Source organism: Carassius carassius, chromosome 12, assembly GCF_963082965.1.
Source record: "Carassius carassius chromosome 12, fCarCar2.1, whole genome shotgun sequence".
NCBI classification, from domain to species: domain Eukaryota; kingdom Metazoa; phylum Chordata; class Actinopteri; order Cypriniformes; family Cyprinidae; genus Carassius; species Carassius carassius.
Genome location: NC_081766.1, coordinates 1,267,372 through 1,289,716, shown reverse-complemented (window position 1 = coordinate 1,289,716; position 22,345 = coordinate 1,267,372). Strand labels below are relative to the sequence as shown.

General features: G+C 34.7%; 4 protein-coding genes across 5 annotated transcripts in view; 2 read left to right on the top strand and 2 right to left on the bottom strand.

Annotated features, from left to right (window-relative positions):
- Positions 1-704: 704 nt before the first annotated feature.
- Positions 705-4,081, top strand: tpgs1 (tubulin polyglutamylase complex subunit 1). The gene is made up of 2 exons (XM_059562720.1): positions 705-1,133; positions 3,327-4,081. The coding sequence occupies exons 1-2, from the start codon at positions 862-864 to the stop codon at positions 3,871-3,873; spliced, it is 819 nt and encodes a 272-aa protein (XP_059418703.1). The 5' UTR covers positions 705-861; the 3' UTR covers positions 3,874-4,081.
- A 3,666-nt stretch (positions 4,082-7,747) lies between these two features.
- plekhj1 (pleckstrin homology domain containing, family J member 1) lies at positions 7,748-13,054 on the bottom strand. Its single transcript, XM_059562952.1, has 6 exons — positions 12,715-13,054; positions 9,516-9,583; positions 9,372-9,438; positions 8,122-8,212; positions 7,981-8,044; positions 7,748-7,899 (listed from the first exon to the last, which is right to left on the bottom strand). Exons 1-6 carry the CDS (start codon positions 12,806-12,808, stop codon positions 7,822-7,824), a joined length of 462 nt encoding a protein of 153 aa, XP_059418935.1. The 5' UTR covers positions 12,809-13,054; the 3' UTR covers positions 7,748-7,821.
- A 301-nt stretch (positions 13,055-13,355) lies between these two features.
- On the top strand, positions 13,356-17,063 carry LOC132154407 (splicing factor 3A subunit 2-like). The gene is made up of 8 exons (XM_059562949.1): positions 13,356-13,438; positions 14,491-14,709; positions 14,797-14,843; positions 14,922-15,031; positions 15,928-15,977; positions 16,098-16,238; positions 16,619-16,687; positions 16,763-17,063. The coding sequence occupies exons 2-8, from the start codon at positions 14,512-14,514 to the stop codon at positions 17,009-17,011; spliced, it is 864 nt and encodes a 287-aa protein (XP_059418932.1). The 5' UTR covers positions 13,356-13,438; positions 14,491-14,511; the 3' UTR covers positions 17,012-17,063.
- The window catches only part of LOC132154408 (uncharacterized), a 7,670-nt gene continuing 1,461 nt past the window's right edge, over positions 16,137-22,345 (bottom strand). Inside the window, exons 3-8 of one of the 2 annotated variants that reach the window (XM_059562950.1) lie at positions 21,718-21,746; positions 21,547-21,610; positions 19,008-19,145; positions 18,832-18,926; positions 18,084-18,362; positions 16,137-16,263 (exon numbers count right to left, since the gene is read on the bottom strand). In XM_059562950.1, coding sequence (XP_059418933.1) covers positions 16,234-16,263; positions 18,084-18,362; positions 18,832-18,926; positions 19,008-19,145; positions 21,547-21,610; positions 21,718-21,746 — 635 coding nt within the window. In that variant the 3' untranslated portion in view covers positions 16,137-16,233. Of the gene's footprint in view, positions 16,264-17,953; positions 18,363-18,831; positions 18,927-19,007; positions 19,146-21,546; positions 21,611-21,717; positions 21,747-22,345 lie in introns of those variants that run through there. The other variant, XM_059562951.1, reaches the window with a different exon arrangement.

The window sequence follows — 22,345 nt, the reverse complement described above, 5'->3', positions numbered from 1 at the left end:
GTAAATTCACGTCTGTACAGTAGAACACAGGAGAAGAAGGTTCAACACTCTTCAGCAATAAAAAAACAAAAACAATGAAGCACAATTGTTAGTTTATCTAAAGTCATTTTTTAATTATTAGTATGGTTGAACTGGATCATTAAAGGTCAGCAGCAAAGACACTGTTACTTGTAATGCATCACCCCCAACACTGATTATAAATGAATTTAAGGGATTTATCAACTATCTAAGTTCTTTGTTGTTAAATACACTAAATTGTTAGTAAAGTATGATTTTTTTAAAATGCTTGAACAACAATATCTATCTATCTATCTATCTATCTATCTATCTATCTATCTATCTATCTATCTATCTATCTATCTATCTATCTATCTAATTTATATGTATGTGTGAATATATTATCTCTTTAACTTTACCAAAAATATGAGGTACAATTTGCAATAAATAAATAATTACTAATAGATAGATAGATAGATAGATAGATAGATACATACATATCAGTTGTAACTTTGGGGATTTTGTTTAATAATGAAAAAGTATGTCTAATGAATTTAAAATCATGAACCTTATTCAATTTAATAACAATTTCTAAAAGTTTAACAAAAATTGGGCTCAACAAGGTGTAATAAAGAACCCTGTAGAATATAATAAGACACAACACCGAAAGGAACAGTTAACAACAATTACATTCAACTTCTGTATGGATACAGGGAAATTAAAATATGAAAGAAATGTTTGGGCTGCGAAATGACGTCACCAGGCTGCGTCTGCGCACAAACGCTGGGCGTGCTGCGTCATCACGAGTCCATAGCAACTGTGATTGGAATGATACTGTCCTGAAGGTCGGTATGGTTTAACGCGATGGCGGAGAAGCATCGCGCCGGTGTCGAGATCATGTCCGACTCCAAATCTGCCAGAGCTGCGGGCGACGAGCAGCTGCTGTCGCAGTCCGGGGTGAGCGCGCTGCTCCGGGGAGCCCTGCTCCGGCTGCTCGAGTCCAGACCGGATGATCCCGTCGGGTTCCTGGCCGAACACTTCGCTCATCTGGCGTCGGAGGCTGAAGACGGAGCGTCGGAGCGTCAGAGCGTCAGCCGCGCTCTCTGGCACCTGAGCCTCGCGCATCACTCGCACAGGTCCATGCGCTTCTGTCCATGCGCTTTCTTTTTTTAACCATACTATATATTTAATTTATCATTGTTTTAAGATGGGGTGGTTCTTTTATTTTTGCTCTATTATTATTATTAGCCTATTTTTTTTTAATTACTGTTTTTATATTGCATTAATTAATTCATCTTTAAGCCATGGTGTAAATGTGTTTTACGCCGATGTTTTATATATATATATATATATATAGATATATATATTTGCAGTTTTTTTATTTTCGTATTTATTTTTTTTATTTTACTATTGCTATTAATTTTACATTTAGCCTCTAGAAATTATTTTATATTTTATATTATTATTTCATTACTATTTTTACATTTCATTCATTATCTTTTTAAGTAATGGTAGACTTTTTTATTATCTCTTTTCTTTTCTTTTTTTCGTTTTATATTTCCCTTTTTCAGCCATTTATATAGCCTAATTTATTTTATTGTTTTTAAATTTAATGTTTAATTAATTATCTTTTTAAGCCATAGCAGAGATATTTTAGTGTCATGTTTTATAGACAATTACAGGTTTCTTTTTTTTAATAGATTTTTTTATTATGTTTTTTTTAATCATAATTTATATTGCATTTATTATTGTTTTAAACCATTTGAGGGAAGGTACTTTTTATCTGTTTTTATTTAATTATTTATTTTATTGTTGCTATTATCTATCTATCTATCTATATATATATATATATATATATATATATATATATATATATTTACATTTAGCTATTTAGCAGACGCTTTTAAATGAGGACATAACAAAAGAGCAACGATATAAGTGCTATAACTAGTCCTAGTTAGCTTAAACGCAGTACACATAGCAAGGGCTTTAAGATAATAAATAAAAAGAAAACACATAGAATAGAAGATCAAGCTAGTGTAAGAGGTCTTTTTTGCTTTTATTATTTGTATAATAAATTATATGAAAACAGATATATGGGATGGCACAATCAAGACATTCACTTGCAGAACGCAAGCTTCTAGAGGCACATAAGTCTGAAGTAATACATTAAGGTAAATGGGTGCAGAGCCAGTGGTAGTTTTGTAGGTAAACGTCAATGCCTTGAATTTTATGCGAGCAGCTATTGGAAGCCAGTGCAAATTGATAAACAGAGGTGTGACGTGGATTCTTTTTGGCTCATTAAAAATTAATCTTGCTGCTGCGTTCTGGATTAATTGTAAAGGTTTGATAGAATTGGCTGGAAGACCTGCCAAGAGAGCATTGCAATAGTCCAGCCTGGACAGAACAAGAGCTTGAACAAGGATAGTGCAGCATGTTCCCAAAGAAAGGGCTTGATCTTCTTGATGTTGAATAAAGCAAATCTGCAAGATCGGACAGTTTTAGCAATGTGGTCTGAGAAAGTCAGCTGATCATCAAACATAACTCCAAGGCTTCTAGCTGTTTTTGAAGGAGTTATGGTTGATGTGCCTAACTTGATGGTGAAATTGTGATGAAACGATGGGTTTGCTGGAATCACAAGCAGTTCTGTCTTGGCAAGGTTGAGTTGAAGGTGATGGTCCATCATCCAGGAAGAAATGTCTGTTAGACAAGCTGAGATGCGAATAGCTACCGTCGGATCATCAGGATGGAATGAGAGGTAGAGTTGAGTGTCATCAGCATAGCAGTGGTATGAAAAGCCATGTTTCTGAATGACAGAACCTAATGATGCCATGTAGACAGAGAAGAGAAGTGGTCCAAGAACTGAGCCCTGAGGCACCCCAGTAGATAGATGTTGTGACTTGGACACCTCACCTCTCCAAGATACTTTGAAGGACCTATCTGATAGGTAAGACTCAAACCATTGAAGTGTGGTTCCTGAGATGCCTTTTGACAGTAGGGTTGATAGGAGGATCTGGTGGTTAACCGTGTCAAAAGCAGCGGACAGATCAAACAGGATAAGTACTGAAGATTTGGATTCCGCTCTTGCCAGTCTTAGAGCTTCAACAAATGAGAGCAAGGCCGTCTCTGTTGAATGTCCACTTCTGATGCCAGATTAGTTGCTGTCAAGAAGGCTGTTTTATATCCCTTGGTGTTTTGTGTATATGTATTATAATTAATAATAATAATAATAATAATACATCTTGCACACATAACCAGCACCTTCCTTGTTTTTGTGTTATTTAGTGCAGATTCAGTTTAAGCTCATGTAGTTTTATTCTGCCCTGCAGGTCAGCGTTTAACAACAACGTGCGTGTGGCGTATGAGCTGCTGACGCAGGGCGTCCCGCGTCGTCTCAGTGCCGGCGGTGTTCGCGGGCGTCTGTATTCAGAGATGCTCCGGTGTCTGTGCAGTGAAGGCGGGCTCTCGGGCTCCACCGCCGCTCCGCTCCTGCGACTCGTCCAGAGCCACGACTACGAGTCAGTGCCCTTCGAGCTCTTCCGGCAGGGCGTCCTGACCTGCGCCGTGTTCGCAGACTACATCCGGAAGTCTCAGTGTCTGTACGCGGCGGTGGCCAGCGCTCCGGACCGGCCCGCAGAGAGGACGCTGTGCCACGCGGTGCTCTCCACCCTCCGCGAGGCTCTGGAGACGGCGGACGGCGTTGACGTGGCACGATATCTGGAGGCCAGCGCCAAGATCTCTCCCGCTAAAGTGGCTCAGGCCATGGCCGAGGTCCAGCCGCGCGCGCAGAGACACGACGGACCCACGATGGACGCGCAGGAGTTTGAAGACGCCGCCGCCGCGCTCTTCATCGCTCGAGTGCGAACCGTCACCTGAAGCTCCGCGTGCATCATTATCACTGAGAACCGAGCATATTGCACAAACAACAGCGTATCGAAAGTTACATCTTAAACCGTTGCGTCATATTGCATTCAAGCTTTAACATTTAAATGTCTCGTATTCCAGCACAAATATCTAAACATTCTTAAATCAAGATGCAAAATGGCAAGATATTAAATCTAGACTAATGACAAAATGATCAAAATTAAGAGAGCGCGAACAGAAAATGAACCTAATTCAAGGGTAACACCAGATTATTTTTGGCACACATATGTGACCCTGGAGCACAAAACCAGTCATAAGGGTAATTCTTTTTTTAAAATTGAGATGTATGCATCACCTGAACGCTGAAAAAAAATCATCTCTCCAGTGATGTGTGGTTTGTTAGGAGGACAATATTTGAAAATCTGTATTTTGAGGGAGCAAAAAAATCTAAATATTCAGAAAATCATCTATAAAGTTGTTAAAATGAAGTTCTTAGCAATGCATATCACTAATCAAAAATTAAGTTTTGATTTATTTACGGTAGGAAATGTACAAAATATCTTCATGGAACATGATCTTTACTTAATATCCTAATGATTTTTGGCATAAAAATTGCTATTGCTACAAGACTGACTTAACCACAACCCCCCCCCCCCCCCCCAAAAGAAATATCTCGTAATTTTGCTTCTCCAGTAAATGCATCTTGTTTTAAGAGTTTCTAGATATTTGTTCTGGAAACCAAGACCAACATACTGACGAAGAGCATCACTTTTTTAGAAAATGCATATAATGTATTGTGTTTTTATGTTCCATGTACTTCAAATCAAAATGATTTGTGCTCGTTGCTGTGTCTGAAGTCTAATTTCAGGGCGTGAAACCTCAGTTCAGGAAGTGTTTGTGCTGTATTTCTGTTAAAGGCATCTGAAAGCACACCAGTTCCCTTTCAGTTTCACAGAGCCTGAGCTCAGCAGGAACAACACATTTTACTGCATTCGCAAGTGAACTGCTTTTCAACTCGGAACGAATAGAACATTTCATTGATTTATTTACGCAAACGTGCACTGATGAATCTCTCACAATAAGCAAAGAAACATGAATTTAGAAAAAGACTGAATTGCTGACATTTATTTATCCACTTCATACACAGAACTGGGCTTTTACAATTTTTTGCATATTAAATATTAATTGTTTAATGAGTATTTCATATGCTGCTGCATAATCGCTGATGCTTTTTAACAAGAACAATCTGAAGGCTTTGATAATGATTATCATTTACAAAAACATTATTTGCAAAATAACTGGAGTAAAAATAAACATGAATTTGAAAAAGAATCAGTATTTGGTGCTTTTATAAACAAAATCATTTTTCAAAATCATTAATTTTGTATATTTGCTTTTTGTTTATTATTTGCTTGTTTAAATTGGGTTCTATAAGAATCACAGATTTTTATAATGTGCTCTTTTAGTTTTATTTATTTCTAGATTTCAATTTCTGTGAAATCCCTGCAGTCATCAGTTAATCACAGAATATAATGTGTTTTTTTTTGTTTATCATTACACGACCGTTCAAAAGTTTGGGATCAGTGAGACTTGTGATGTTTTTAAAAAAGTTTCTTCTGCTCATGAAGGCTGCATTTATTTGATCAAAAATACAGAAAAAACGGTAATATTGCAAAATGTTATTACAAAATAAAATAATGGTTTCTATTTCAATATCCTTTAAAATATAATTTATTTCTGTGATGCACAGCTGAATTTATCGTCATCATTACTCCAGTATAAAGTGTCACGTGATCTTCAGAAATCATTCTAATATGATGATTTATTATTAGAATTATCAATGTTGGAAACAGCCAAATATTTTGTGGGGAAACTGATACTTTTTTCAGGATTATTTGATGAATAAAAAGTTAAGAAGAACAGCATTTATTCTAAATGTAAATATTTTCTAACAATATAAATATTTGTTATCACTTTTTAGCAATTTAACACATCCTTACTGAATAAAAGTTTTAATTTCTGTAAAAAAACTATTAAAAAAAAACTATAAAAATGAAAAAAGATTTCTATTTTAAATAAATGTTCTTCTTTTTAACGTTTTATTCATCAAAGAATGTTGAAAAAATATCACAGGTTCGAAAAAAAAAAGAAAAAAAAGAAGACTAGAAGAATGATGATTAAAATTCAGCTTTGCATCCCAGAAATAAATTAGATTTTAATGTATATTAATAAAGAAAAATGTTATTTTACATCATAATAATATTTCACAATATATAAAAAAAAATCTGTATTTTGGATCAAATAAATGCAGCTTTGATGTACAGAAGAAACTTCCATAAAAACATTAAAAGTCATTAGGATCCCAAACTTTTATTTTATTACTATATTTATTATTCTTTATAACACTTCCTTCATGACAACATCCTGCAGGAAGTGACATCATTTATCAGAGGGAAACCAGCAGTACAAACACGAGTGAGAGTTCTTAAATGATCTGATGGGTTTCGTGGCTTGTGTTTAATTTCAATCTCCTTAAATAAGCAGAGATGGTGCTAATCATGTTATAGTATGTCACCAAGCTCTCTTAATCGACTGAAAATGCTTGTTTCTTCACCTCTTTTGAGTCAGAATCATGTCTGTCCACAATTAAGACTCACTCAAACATGATTCGATTGACACATGCATCCATTAAGTGCCTCATTTATTGTGGTTATTAACTGGAAGAATGCTCTCTGGTGCGTTTTATTGTGCAAATACTGGTTTTATGATTCACTTAGACATTGCCCTGCACTGGAGGACTGACACAATCAGCACTTTACTGCACAGCTTAAAAACAAAAGCACACCGGATTCCTTTAAAAGAGATTTATTAACAAAAAATAAGATTGTGAATGAGGAGCATGTGTAAGCTATGAAACCTGGTCATTTCTAGTGCATGAAAGAAAGACTGAAACATTAATGAATCTCACATTGTTTCCACTCGTGTTATACTTTCATCGCTTGAAGAAATGGAGAGTTACAGGCACGATGGGTTAAAATAAAACTTAATCCAAAGTTACAGGACAGCAGTTCAAGTCGTTTCCTCGTATTTCGCCGTTTAATGCTGTCTATGAGCACAAGACTCAAACAAATGATCAAATGGTTAAAAAAAAGTTGCATTAAATCTGCTGCAAATTTGTGAAGGCAACGATGTTTAAAATAATGCCATATGCACAGGTCAAATTAGTCTGAATAAATTAAATAAAGCTTTTTTTACTTTTAGGCTTTTTCATTGACATTATTATAATAAAAAAATAAAAAAAATGAACACAAGATATTTTATTTATTAAATTACTTAAATTGTGTAGTGCATTTATAATTTTAAATGTAATTTAATAAATGCAATGTTAATTACAATTTAAGTAATTTATATTTAATTTTATATATAACCGATAAAATGAATAAATGAATTGTAATTAAATTATATTTTACATAAATTTTTTATATTTTATAATATGATTAAATAATATATTTACATAAATGTATATAAAATACATTATTTCAAGAGGCCCAAATTAAAAGCAGCTAAAAGGTTTTACAGAAACTATAAAAATGCTCAGATGTTTTGATTCAAGCTGAATGCTACGAAATCTCTTCAGTGCACTTAAGGTGAAACTATAACGATTGCATGCATGTCAATGCATACACCTTTAACAGCACGGTTATAAAAGGCGATAAATGTGCCAGAATCAGTTTTTAAAAGGCGACCCAGTTCAGCTTGTCCTCATTAACAATGACCTTGATTTTAGGAAGAAACTTTAATTGCAATTGGCTCAAACTCAGCAGACATTCATTACAGTAACATTACGCATTTCTCCCATAACTCACAAAAAACATAAAAGATGAATGACGTCAGAACGTACAGTGATGGATGCAGGCAGACTGTAAAAGAAGAAAAACACAAGCAAAAACCCCAAACATTTTATGTGTCCGCTGGAGGAAGACCACTGTTGACCTGAAAACGTGTTTCGTCTGATATCCCATACTGCTCCAGCGGGTCCTGCAGGAGATCACAGAGCAGCATCGTGATTATTCATCTCATACGGATATCTGTTGCATTCATTAATAGCCATTCCCTCACCTTGCCGGTCAGCCGATGGATCTCAGTGCGATAATAGATCAGGTTCTTACGCATGGATTCATAACTGTGAGACAGAAGCAGACTGCAGTTATACAGATGGGAGACGCACGGCATGATGGGATACGTCAAAGAGACACACACCTGGCTTTAACGATGGCATCGATCCACTCCACACACTGCTCCTGAGAATCACATTCGAACAGATACTTCCTCTCGGCTTCGTCCAGAAACACTGAGAACAAGGAAGAGTAACATCAGGGATATTTTAGTATAATGAATATACTATTACAGTTTAAAAAACTAAGTTTTATTCATGTTTTGAATTAGAATCAATTTATATTTTCAATTTCATAGTTAAGTAATTTCAAGTAATTTCCATTTTTAGTATTTTTTTGTGTTTTGGTTGGTTTTATTATTTTTATTATTATTCATATTAAATGTGTTAAAGGAAACAGTAAGTGATGTCACATTTCGCTCTTAAAAGTACCAAAAGTCAAATTTATTATCACACTGATATACTTTTATTCATTTTTTTCAACGTTTTTTGTTATTTTAATACATCAAGTTAAACTAAGTGAAAATGACAAATGAAAAAAAAAAACTTTTTTATTCCATTTCAGTTCATATTTATTATATATAAAAAAAATGTTAACACATTTTAACACATAAGAGCTGGTGCTTTAAATTAAAACCAGACATTTATCAAATTGTTTTTAACATTTTGAATATAAAGCCATTTTAAAGTATTTTCTTTTTTGTATGTGTTTTTTTTGTCAGTTTTATTAGTTTTTTAATTTTAAAAAAAGTTTATGTAGTTTTCCTTCAAAATTTTTATTCCAGTTTTACTTATTTTAGTACATCACGTTAAACTAAACTAAATTAAATCTTGTTTTTTTTATATTTTATTTTATTTCAGTTTATATTTATTTTATTTCAAATAATAAAAAAATATATTTTTATTATTACAATTTTAATTTTAGTAACAAAAACCCTTGTTAAAACATAAGAGCTGATGCTTTAAATTAAAACCAGACATTTATCAAATAGTTTTTAACATTTTCCATTAAAAGCCATTTTAAACTAATTTCCTAATTAAACTAAACTAATTAATTAGTTTAATTAAAAAAAATGTTTATGTAGTTTTTACTTTAAAATGTTTATTTGACTTTGACTTATTTTAGTACATCATGTTAAACTAAACTAAATGAAGTATAATCATTTAAGTAAAAAAAAAATGTTTTTTAAATAATAATTTTTTTTTAGGTTTTAATTAATGATAATAACCCTTCTTGAAACATAAGAGCTGATGGTTTAAACTAAAACCACAGACATGAAATGTTTTAGATAATTATACTTCGCTGAGCTGTTAGTGTGACTGAAGCTGCTCTCACCGATGGAGAAAACCTGATCGTCTTCTCTCTCCACGCGACACTGTTCCAGCAGAAGTGCACCGATGGGCTGAAGACACAAGCCAATCAAACTCAAACGATCAATGATGCTGATGAGATCCAGATCAGACAATGATTCACACTCACCTCATCCTCATCGATCCGAAAGTAAAACAGGAAATTAACGATCAGCTTCACTACACGCCTCTTCACAACTGTTGAGGGAGATACAGGAGAATAGAAGTCAAACTCTACTGAGGCAACAAAACCAGTTCGGTCCAGTCTAGTGAGGCGCAGTGACTAGCTATTTTTAAAACTTACTTAAAAACTTATTTTATATTTTTAGATGTAGATGTAGTTTAAATTTTTAGATTTGTAAAGGTTGTTTTTTTACAATGCAAAATTGTAAAAAAATTGTGTGTTTCAAAATTAAGCCCAAAAATAAAAAGGTGTTGGGACTTTTTATCTAATAATTAAGACTTTATAATTTAGACACAATTATGTTTTTTAAATCCGCCCTAAGAATAAAAAAAAACGTAATTGTGACTTAATCTAACAATTATGATTTTTTTCCCTCAGAATTAACAGTTAAAATTTTGCGATTCTGAGTTTACATCTCGCAATTATCAGAATTGCAAAATAAAGTCAGAATATTGAGATAAAATGCTATTGCAAGAAAAAAGACAGAATTTTGAGATAAAAAGTCGCAACTTGTAGCTTTTAACTTTGCTGCGTCAAAGCGGCTTTAATGAATGCTTTAGTTTTTCACAACTCTGTGGATTATAAAAGAAGTGCTCAATTTCTTGATACTTTAGTTGATTCAAATGGGAGTGTAGTAGTTTGGTTGCATCATGACGGCTTTTTTTATTATAACATTTATCGTAGGGCTGAGCGATATATCTAACTATATGATCATGCGCATCAAGTCAGTAAATCTGGTTCCCTGATTACCGCTAAATCGTCATCACCTGCTTTTAAATGGAGCGGCATTTAATAGACAAAGCCGTAGATCACTGACAAGCTACGCAATATCGCGTTCATTATCAAAGGCGATCCATCTGGGATAATGAACTTGATATTGCGTAGTTTGTCAGTGATCTACGGCTCTCTCTACGGCTTTTTGTACAACACTGATGATTATAATAGCTTAGATGAATAGGAGAATTGCCATTTGTTGCATTCTGACAACTTTTCAAATAATTATTACGGGAAAGTTGCGTAATTGTCGCATAATGTGACAGTTTCGGTAGGTGCGGAACCGTTAGAAATTTGTGCAAAACGTCTATGATATTCTATAAATGTTGATTAAAAAAACTATCGCGAATTGGCATTATTTCCATTAAACGTTGTAAAACGTAATCTTTTCCTCTCGCATCATGGCGATGTATTTTGGTAGGCGTCTATCTTTAGCGAAGCAGCATGGAAACCACTAAATATAACTTCTTATTTATGCCATGTGACCTGTAAAAGTTTCCATTGCAGTTTTGCGAAAATATTCCTTTTAAGAATTGCCTGGAAAACCACGTCATGCGGAATTGACGCATTCCCGTTAGACGTATTTTCAATTCGCAATTTGAAGGGTAATTAAAACGCACCTATTGAATATCCTGACAGTATTATAGTGTTGTTGCAAAGTGACGGCTTCATTATAAAAGCCCATTCCCACCAAGAACGACAGCTATAACAATATAGTTTTTAAAAAATGTAATAGATTCAAAATGCTAAGAATCGAATGAATCGCGATTTCTATAGCGATTCAATGCTTTCAAAATGTATACACATTAAATTACTACACGCACAGATCCATTGAATGATAAATGTTTTTAAACAATGCGGATGAACCGAATATACGAAGGAAACTGTTAAAATTAACCACAGCATTAACAATGACCTTGAAATAAGAGAGCGAGATTTATCTGATAATCAGATGCATGAAAGTAGCGTTTGTTTCATTAGCAAACAGACATCTGGCACGTTTTCTCTCAGAATCATTCGCTGATGGAGAGGAAAAGATAAATAGAGATGAAGACGTTTTCCCACTGAAAGAGAAGCGATCTCGCTCTCATAGACGTGCCAGGCTATATCTGCAGCTAAACTGAATAAAAGCAGAATGAACTGATGAAACCCACAAACAATTTATGAATGATGCAGTGCTAATTGACATTTATTACAGTACAGAAACTATAAAGTATATTTTCTACCTTATTCTGTGCAGAAATTTTAAATAATTGCTAATTAAATGTAGCCTAGTATATAAAACAATCATAAAATTGCCATTAGGAAAAAAATATCGATTAAAATGATTGATTATTGTCCAGCAGTGTATTTGATTTATTACAGCTAATTAAAAGTAATTTAAAAAGAAGATAATTCCTTGTAAAAAAAAAAAATAATAATAATAATAATTATTATTATTATATAGGCTACATACATAAAATGATTGTATTTGACATTTCTGTCACTTCTGAAATTATGGCTACGCCCCTGGTGTGACAAAATGTTAGCTTATACATAATACTCTTTAAGCTCTTTTTTAAAAACTTGGCTTACATACATTTTTACGTATGCCATGTCGCATCATTAAACTAGCATTTAACAATGGACAAAAGTTTTTTTTTCTTTTTCTAACCTATGGTTCTCTGACCGTAAATGCTACTGTAATTTGCCCCCTGACTAAGCATTTAAAGAATTTAGTAGAAGCATTTAAATAATCCCGTGAATGCACTTAAAGAATGCAGAATCGAATCGTTATAATCAAATCGAATTTAATTGTGAATCGAATCGAATTGAATCGTTCTAAATTTGCTAAAATCGTTCTTGAATCGAATCGAAAACCTATGAATCGTAATCGAATCGCTGCCTTGCCAAAGATTCACAGCCCTACTATATAGTAGGCGAAAAACTGTATGTGAGGCGAAAAGTACGTCCAAATTCATAGTATGCATAAAAACAGTTGGCAAAAAATACCTAGAAGACCTACTGCGTCTGAAATCGCATACTTCCCCCATATTATATTAGTACGGAAGTGCGCGGTTTCGGACGCAGCGGAACAATGTACTTTATTCAAATCTGTAGTGGAGGTCACGTGACCTGACTCCTCCTGATGCGATTGGACGCTGCAGGGCGAACACAGCTGTACTCATAATAGCGTACTACTTCATCTATTATTACAGTCACATCTTTACGAGACAGAAATAGTACGAGTAGTACGCTTCCATGCGATTCCGAACCACCACATTTATCGTAGAACGGACCGATTTCTAGGTCTGTTGGGTTTTAACGGCGGCGGTCTGGTTTTCTCCGCAGATATCCGTGACTTGATGCAGATGAAATAATCTTCTCTCACCGTCTCCTTTCTTCGGGCCTCTCATGCCCAGCTCGGCCGCTCTCTCTGACGGCTGGCGGCTCAGGAACACCAGCTCTTTCTCGTTGAAACGCATCTTCAGTTCTTCGACAGCAGTTTCGTCTCATTAAAGCGCATTTTAATGATTTAAGACAGCAGTTTTCTTCCCAGCATCAGAGTCGGATCGGATACTCCTCATTCATACTATCACTCAAGTTCCTCTGATCGCGTGCTTAGCGCCAAATGAACTGAAACAAGCGTACTAAACACACACACATAACACACACATCAAAACACACTGTACCGAGTGAGCTGCAGGAATTGGACACGTCCAACCAGAAGAGGGCGCTGATGGTGTACCACTTTAAATAAAAATAAATAAATACAATAGTGTTTAGGATTTTTTTATCCAATAGAAAAATCACAAAGGCAAGTCTGTAAATAATAATAAAAAACATTTCCGATGATGATTTCGCAGTTTAAATTATGTCTAAGTAATTACTTTTTATTAGTAAAACCTATCAACCGTGTGTTTTATTTATTCATTATTATTATTTATTGTTTTTAGAATTTTGTACATCCTTTGCCGTGGCATCGTGTCTTAAGTTTATCATTAAAGCTCATAGACAGTTAAAGCTGCGTACTTCTAAATAACAGGAAGAGGAAGCGCGTCGCTCCGCGCGCATGCGCAGTACAGCGGCGACGGGCGGCGTGATCTGGACGTTGGGTAAACATGTTTTCAGAATGAATTTTCAGATGAAAATTATACTTATCTATGCTTTTGAAAAAGAAAGCTTTGAATCATAGCACTAAACTGAACTCTGGTCTTTAAATGCGCTCTCGGCGTTTGCTATAATTCATTAAAAAGGCTACTTTGAAGTCAGTTCGATTTGATGCAGTTATGTACACACTTAACTGTGTGTGCGTGTGTGTGTGTGTGTGTGTGTGTGTGTGTGTGTGTGTGTGTGTGTGTGTGTTAGGGATTATAATATACTCGTTAGCGTTTAATTAATTAGATAATATATATATATATATATATATATTATTCTTCTATTATGCTAATCAAGGTTTCTTGCTTTAAAAACATTACTATTTATTTTGGTGTCTATTTTTGTGTGTGTTTTTATATGTTTTGTTTGTCTCTGGGATTTATAATCTAACAAGCTGTGTTCGCTGTAAGAATAAAACATACGAATATAACTTACACCTTCAGAAATCATTCTTAAATGCTGATTTATTACAGTTTTGCTGCTTTATATATATATATATATTATTTATTTATTTATTTTGGACCTGTGATACTTTTATTGATTATGTGAGGAATACATTTTAAAAGAGCACTGTTTATTTAAAATAGAAATCTTTGTAAAAATCCAAGTCTTTATTAGCATAATTTTTTTTTATTAGTTTAACACATCCTTGCTGAATAAAACCATTAATAATAATAAAAACAAAGCATTTATTTGTAACTCTATTCATGAAAGAATCCTTAAAAAAGTATCACATCATATTATTCTGATTTCTGAAGATCATGTGACACTGAAGACTGGAGGAATGATGCTGAAAATACAGCGGAGCATCACAGAAATAAATTACACTTTAACACAGATTCACACAAAAAACAGATATTTTATATTAGAATAATATTTAACTATTTTTAATGCATTTCTGAAATCAGAGCATGCTGAGATGTTTTGAGTTCTCCGAATTCAAACAGTCGGAGTCTAAGATGTTTAAACTATAAGGTGTTTTCCTCTTCTGTGATTCCCGGAGCATCAGTGTGAGGACCGGGATCTCATCATGGATTTCCAGCACAGAGCCGGAGGGAAAACCGGCAGCGGCGGCGTCGCCTCATCGTCCGAAAGCAACCGAGACCGGCGTGAACGCCTGCGACAGCTGGCCTTAGAGACCATAGACATCAATAAAGACCCGTACTTCATGAAGAACCACCTGGGCTCCTACGAGTGTAAACTGTGTCTCACGCTGCACAACAACGAGGTGTGCGCTCCGAGAGACTCTCACACACTTCACACACACTCGTCCTCAAACATAACTCTCATTCTGTCTGTCACGTTCCTCTTCTAGGGAAGTTACCTCGCTCACACACAGGGCAAAAAGCATCAGACCAACTTGTGAGTGCACTTCTGATGATCAGGATGGTGTTCAGTGTAGACGCGGAGTTTATTGTGTTGTGTACTTTTCTGTTTTAGAGCAAGACGAGCTGCGAAAGAGGCGAAGGAAGCGCCAGCTCAACCTGCTCCAGAGAAAGTCAAGGTTGAAGTGAAGAAGTTTGTGAAGATCGGGAGACCGGGTTATAAAGGTTAGACGCTGAAACATAAGCCTTACAAAATATGATGCATTTCTTCAACTGTTTGTGTTTATGTTCTTTCTTAATCTGCTGAAAAATGCCACACACACACGATTCATGTCTGAATCTGAGATTATAATACAACTGTTGGATCATTTCTCAGCCTGTTTTCACATGCATGACATTATGCCTTATTCTGATTTCAAACATGAGCATCTGTGGTGTGTTTTAATGCATCCAACCACTACAGAATAATAATAAAAAAAGCAATTTTATTTATGCATTTCTTTGACATTAAATTGAGTCTTTGAAGATATTTTTTAACTCCTTTGCAAGTACTATGGTTTGACACGTAGCTGCTTTTGTTGTTTTGAAAAGTGCATCAAAGCTGACACATGAATATAATTTAAAAAACCTTTCGAACATTTTCCGTTTATGCCAAAAATCATTAGGATATTAAGTAAAGATCATGTTCAATCCTACCGTAAATATATTAAAAACTTAATTTTTGATTAGTAATATACATTGCTAAGAATTCATTTGAACAAATTTAAAGATGATTTTCTCAATGTTTAGATTTTTTTTGCACGCTCAGATTTTGAAATAGTTGTATAACGTCCAAATATTGTCCTCCTAACAAACCACACATCGATGCATACATCTCAATTTCGAGAAATTGACACTTGTGACTGGTTGTGTGCTCCGGGGTCACATATTTGTACATTATATATTATAAGCGTTTAAATGCATAAAGTCTAAAGAACCAGTGATTTAAAAAATCTAAATAAATCCTTATCCAACAATCACAAACAACTGGACGCTCCCTGAATTCACTGTCCAGAAGCTGGTCCAGATCTAAATGTCTTTGATTAACAGATGTACCTGTGTGTTTATGTTTTTACTCGTAGTTACTAAACAAAGAGATCCAGAGATCGGACAGCAGAGTCTGCTTTTCCAGGTACATTTCTATGGTCTGTTGAAGGTTAATGCTCTGATCAGCCGATCGAAGATCTTTTTCTCTTGTTATTTTGATATGCATGCCTGCATTGATATACTAAACGGTGTCCTCGTCTTTCAGATTGATTACCCAGAGATAGCAGAAGGTATCGGGCCGAGGCATCGCTTCATGTCGGCGTATGAGCAGAGAATCGAACCTCCGGACCGTCGCTGGCAGTATCTGCTGTTCGCAGCCGAGCCGTACGAAACCATCGCCTTCAAGGTCTGTCTAAAAACCAGTCTCGAGTCTCTGGGGTATATTTGTAGCAATAGCCAAAAATACAGTGCATGGGTCAAAATTATACATTTTTCTTTTATGCCAAAAATCATTAGGATATTCAGTAAAGATCATGTTCCATGAAGATATTTTGTAAAGTTCCTGCCGTAAATATATCAAAACTTAATATGTATTGCTAAGAATTAATTTGGACAACTTAAAAAGATGATTTTCTCAATGTTTAGATTTTTTTGCACACCCAGATTCTCAAATAGTTGTCTCTCGGCCAAATATTGTTCTCCTAACAAACCATGCATCAATGGAGAAATGATTTATTCAGCTTTCAGATCCCTTATGACTTTTTTATGGTTTCGCTCATATTTCAGGTTCCCAGTCGAGAGATCGATAAAGCAGAGACTCGTTTTTGGACACACTGGAATAGGGAAACGAAGCAGGTGAGAACAGATGGGTTAAATCGTTTGTGCTGCTCCTCCTTCATGTGCTGAACGCAAGCTCTCGTTCTCCTCCAGTTCTTCCTGCAGTTTCACTTTAAGATGGAGAAAGCTCTGGGTGCTCCACCGGGTCCACCGCCATCGCTCGGCATGAAGCGTCCTCCTTCACTGATCACTGGACTCATTCCACATCCACACAGTGACTCCATGCCCCCCCCGCCGGGAGGAATGCATGGGATGCCCCCCAGAGCCCCCATGCCCCCACATATGCCCCCCTCAGGAGCCCTTCCTCCTCACCTGAGGCCGCCGCTCCCTATGGACGCCTAGCTTCAATGACTTTACTTGAAGCGTTTACATATAATGCATTGTAAAAGTGTGCATCAATTTTGCCTGGTAATGCACCTTATAATGCATTGTGATCACATTAATAATTATGCATTCATTATTACATCTTTACAAAGTATAATGCATTAAATGCATTTTTAACTTTGGTTACAATTATATAATGCATTAGCTGGAACATATTTTTTTAATCATGCATTATATATAAAAGCTACACTTTACACTTTTTGTTTTTCCCCTTTTATTTTCATGTGCACAGCTCTGTAAATGTGTAGTGATTTGACTTGTGTGCAAACAATGTCCAAATGTTGTTGTTGTTGTTTTTTATTAATAAATTAATTAATGTGCTGGTCTTTTCTTGTATACCGTAACGTCTGAATGAAATTATTTCTTGAATGAGAAAAGATGTAAAAATTATTTTGACAGCACATGAATTAAAAAGAAAAAAGTATGATGTGCCACAGATAAATATTTTATTATTTATATATATATATATATATATATATATATATATATATTACACATTAGATGGTGAGTCGGTGCATCACAAAAACTATTACCGATAATTCATAATGGTTTGTTCTTGCTTTAAAATTAGTTTTGAAGCCAAAAGCTGCATTATCATTGTGATTTTTTTTTTTTTGACTCTCATTCTGACGGCACCCATTCACTGCAGAGCATCCATTGATGAGACACTGATGCAATGCTACATTTCTCCAAATCTGATGCAGAAACAAACGTAAACTTTCAGCACATTTTCATTTTTGGCTAAACTATTCCTTTAAGCAACTTTGGAAAAAGTACTCAAGAAAAAACAAAACACTATATACATCCATTAAAAAAAAAAGATTATTTTTGCATCGCATTGCTTTCACAGCTTTGGGTATTCACAGTGCATATTGCAAACCTATTAAGAACATATTTCACCCTGTAATCAAAAGAAAACACATTTTGCTGAAGAAGACGACTTTTATTGGGACCATTGAGATTTTTTTAAGACAGTTAAGCACATAAGTCATCCCTGTTTTCTTTATGCACTGATTCTCTCTTTCTTCACAGGTTTTTGCTTGCTCTCTTTCGCTGGTATCTTTGGTTTCTTCCTCTCCTCTATGTACTCCTCCTCTTCTTCCACTTCCTTGACTTTCATCTCTTTCTCTTTTGTCTCATCTACTTCTCGTCGTCCCCTTCTTCTGCGCTCACTGAATTTTGTGTTTCTTTTCTTCAGGAGCCTGAGGTCTGGAAGGGCCCTGTGTCTGAGGCCCCTGGAAACTCTCTTGGATTTGCCTTCATCATCATCAATCCACCAGAACAATGTGTCCCATGAGGAAGTGTCCGGCTAAGAGTATTAATTCAGATGAGAATGATTATTATTTTTACATAAAGATGTGTGCAGTATGTGTCTAAATCTGTGCAGTATTTCTACAGTGTCCATGTGGATAATAATTAATAATGATAGGCTAACTGCATTATTCGTATTATTACACTGTTGCTCATATTAACATCAAATATTGATTTAAAAAAATAATTGTATCTGTATATTATCGCGAAGCTACCGCCGCTAAGAAAAATAGTCTATCACAATGTACAATATTAAAGAGTTCGCGGAGTGATACAAGACATAAAAGTAGCGCCGGTTTTATTTGACCAATCAGAATGAAGCATTTTAAACTTTTAGAGGCGCGCTTTCATGCGCGAGACATGAACGCAACGGTCAAAAACGTCAGTCTAGCTCGTACTTTCAAAGAAAAACAACACTGTATTAGCCAAAGCGACATGTTTACCTTTATATACCTTTTTGTGCTTACCTCATGCGGTGTTATTTTCCCTCTTTTAATCAGAGCGTGTCTGCCGTTTAGTGCTACGAGCTCTTCATTAACGTCTTTACGGCCTCGGACGGCCTCTGCGTGAGGAGAAAACACAGTCAGTTTAGAGTTTGATGTTTTTCGATGTGTGGGCCTGTATTTGGCATAAAAACACTTGCCGTGTATTCTTTGTAAACCGTAGCTCAGCAGCAGGATGGTTATGACCGCGATCAGACATCTGTTCAGCGTCACACCATCCCACAGCGTCTCGATCTGCGTCAGATTCTGGATGGACAGAGCTTTGCGTAACGACGCTGCTGGACAGATGATGAAACACTTGGGTTGTTGAGATCTTACACATTTTAATCTAAATTTAGGTTTAGACGTGGTGATGGAAAAATGTGAGATGAAAGGAAAAATCATATCTGGATGCGTTTGTGTTCGCTTTCAAAATTTTGTGTTCTTTTGTAAATCGACTGCGAATTCATTTTACGAAGCGTTCACTCACAAAACTGTTACAATACATTTTTTAATGTTCTGACGATAATTTTGTCATTCGCTTTCAAAAATTCTGCATTCTTTTGTAAAACTATCGCGTTCCCACCAGAACTTTGCCAATTACTTAAAAAATGTTTACATAGCGTTCACTCGCAAAACTATTGCAATAATTTTTTCGTTCACTTTCAAAACGTTATAATGATGAATTTTTCAGTTGTTTTCTAAACTTTTGCTTTCTCGTAAAACGATTTTGTTCCGAACAGAACTTTTTCATTCACTTTCGAAACTTTACGAAACATTCACTAGCAAAATTATTACAAAAGTTTTGGTTCACTTTTAAAACGTTCTGACGAAAATCTTTTCATTCACTTCAAAAACGTTTGCGTTCTCTGGCAAAAACTATTGTGTTCCGACTAGAACCTTTTCATTCACTTTCGAAACTTTACCAAACGTTCCCTTGCAAAACTATTACAATAATGTTTTCGCTTACTCTCAAAATGTTCTGACGAGAATTCTTTCATCCGCTTTCAAAACTTTTGCGTTATCTTGTAAAATGATTGTGTTCAGACCAGATCCTTTTCACTTTTGAAACTTTGAAACGTTCATTCGCAAAACTATTACAATAAATTTTTGTTTCACTTAGAAAACGTTCTGACGATAATTTTTTCGCTCGCTTTCAAAAATTCTGCATTATTTTGTAAAACTATTGTGTTCCAACCATAACTTTGAAAATTTAACGAAACGTTCACGCGCAAAACTATTAAAATAATTTTTTATAGATTGTTTTTTATTACCCTTATAAAATGTTCTGACGAGAATTTTTTCGCTCACTTACAAAAATTCTGCATTATTTTGCTAAACTGTGTTCCCACCAGAACTTTGTCAATCACTTTCAAAACTTTACAAAGCGTTCACTCGCAAAACAATAATTTTTTTTGTTCACTTTCAAGACGTTATTACAAAAAAATTTGTTCGCTTTCAAAATTTCTTCATTCTCTCGTAAAACGATTGCATTCCGAACAGAACTTTGCAGTGCACTTTCAAAACATTCTGACTAGAATTTTGTTGTTCACTTTCACAACTTTTGGATTCTCTCGTGAAACGATTATGTTCTTACCAGAACCTTTTTATTCACTTTTGAAACTTTACTAAACGTTCACTTGCAAAACTATTACAAAAATGTTTTCGCTTACTTACAAAATGTTCTGACGAGATTTTTTTTGGTCACTTTCAAAACTTTTGCGTTCTCTTGTAAAAAGATTGTGTTCCAACCAGAACATTTTCATTCATTTTTGAAACTTTATGAGGCATTAATTCGAAAAACTATTACAATACATTTTTCGTACACTTTCAGAATGTTCTGATGAGAATTTTTCCGTTCACTTTCAAAACTTTGCATTCTCTCGTAAAACGATTGCATTCTTACCAGAACCTTTTCATTCACTTTCAAAACTTGATTTTGCATTCTATCAACTTTCTAACTAAGAACTTTCACTTGTAAAACATTTTTGTTATCTTGCAATATTATCATGAAACCAAGAAACTTTGCGTATGCTCGCAAAATCACTGGAAATATAGTTGTTCCTCCCAAATCATAGTATTACCATTACCAAAAAATTTTGCAACTGAAAAAAATTAGATGGGAGGAAAATTAATTTTAAAATCTTTTCGAGTTCTGTCACAAACAAACAGGAAGGAAGTTTTTCCTCCCATCACGATTTCTTTCTTTATTATTTATTTTGTACCATCAAAACTATGAAAATGTAAAATGTTAGAAACAAAATATTTTCCAATTTTTTTTTACATGTTAATAATGTAATTCTTTAGTTGTTTAAGTGTAATCTTTGTGCATAAAGAACATATAGCTGTCTGTTACATTTTAGGATAGGGCTTCAGATGTATATTAAACTAAACTGATTCAGGATGAATAAGCGCTTATAATATGAGTTTCATCATAACACCACTGACATCTTTTCTGATGAAACCAGCCTAAGATAACTTCTGGTCTGGTCGGATGTGGTTTAGTACACACAGTTACTGTTGGGAGGTACATTTACTTCATATTTTTACAGGATGTTTTTGGTCATGAGTTATCTTGCATTTGTTTTGACCCAAGTGAATACTGATGGTCTAAAATTAAATATCAAATGGAGGTCAAGAATAGATTGATAGAGTGCGGATGGGCATAAGTTTGTTTTGCAGGTGATCCGAGCGGCATACTGGCGCCGGAGACCGGATGTTCCCGTGGAATCATCTTTGGCACCTGCTGGATGTTTGGAGCTTCCTGCAGGACACAGAAGGTTTATGAATGCAATGGTAAGTGTGTGTGTTAGAGGTCATGTTCAGCTGGTTTCGGCGTGATCTCCAGCTGTCATGTGATATCAGACTCACCTCTTGCACCCTCCTCTGAGCATACATCTCTAAAAACAACAACAGAAACACATCACAAACAGCTCACTGAGGAATCAATACATTCTCAGTCGTTTTAATGAATAAAAATGCTATGTAACCTGATCATTTACTAGTTGATCTACTTTGGATTTAACAAACAATGCAGTCATGTTCTACAATGCAATAGTGTAAAAATGACTTGCCTTATGATTAACTTTTAAAAACCCATAAGCAACAAGAAATTGCATGCATTTCTGCAGTAATATTGTTAAAGTTATAATTTTTGCTCATGTAAATGATGTTCTATAACTTTAGAGAACTTTAGGACTGAAACCAAAATTAAAAGCATTAAAAAAAAACATTTTCATCACAAAAAAAAAAAAAATATATATATATATATATATACAACAACAACATTTCTCACTTTAATTTAGTTTGACTTGATGTACTGAAATAACTAAAACTAAAATAAAAATGAATAAAATAGATTTTTTAAAATCTACTTAAATTGAAGAAAATCTGTAATTTTAATAAAGTAAAAATGCTAGTAAACCTGTTAATCTATTATCTTTAAGCAGTAAAAAATGACAAACAATGCATGTGATTTTAATGTACAATGCAATGCTAT

What these genes read in the sequence shown, in the direction of transcription:
- tpgs1 (XM_059562720.1), top strand. Translation starts at nt 862, where the DNA reads ATGGCGGAGAAGCATCGCGCCGGTGTCGAGATCATGTCCGACTCCAAA. An exon ending in CTCGCGCATCACTCGCACAG is followed by an intron (nt 1,134 to 3,326) that starts GTCCATGCGCTT and finishes TCTGCCCTGCAG; the next exon opens with GTCAGCGTTTAACAACAACG.
- plekhj1 (XM_059562952.1), bottom strand. Translation starts at nt 12,808, where the DNA reads ATGCGTTTCAACGAGAAAGAGCTGGTGTTCCTGAGCCGCCAGCCGTCA. An exon ending in GATGCCATCGTTAAAGCCAG is followed by an intron (nt 8,045 to 8,121) that starts GTGTGTGTCTCT and finishes TCTGTCTCACAG; the next exon opens with TTATGAATCCATGCGTAAGA. An exon ending in TCCATCGGCTGACCGGCAAG is followed by an intron (nt 7,900 to 7,980) that starts GTGAGGGAATGG and finishes GATCTCCTGCAG; the next exon opens with GACCCGCTGGAGCAGTATGG.
- LOC132154407 (XM_059562949.1), top strand. Translation starts at nt 14,512, where the DNA reads ATGGATTTCCAGCACAGAGCCGGAGGGAAAACCGGCAGCGGCGGCGTC. An exon ending in CGGGAGACCGGGTTATAAAG is followed by an intron (nt 15,032 to 15,927) that starts GTTAGACGCTGA and finishes TTTTACTCGTAG; the next exon opens with TTACTAAACAAAGAGATCCA. An exon ending in AGCAGAGTCTGCTTTTCCAG is followed by an intron (nt 15,978 to 16,097) that starts GTACATTTCTAT and finishes CTCGTCTTTCAG; the next exon opens with ATTGATTACCCAGAGATAGC.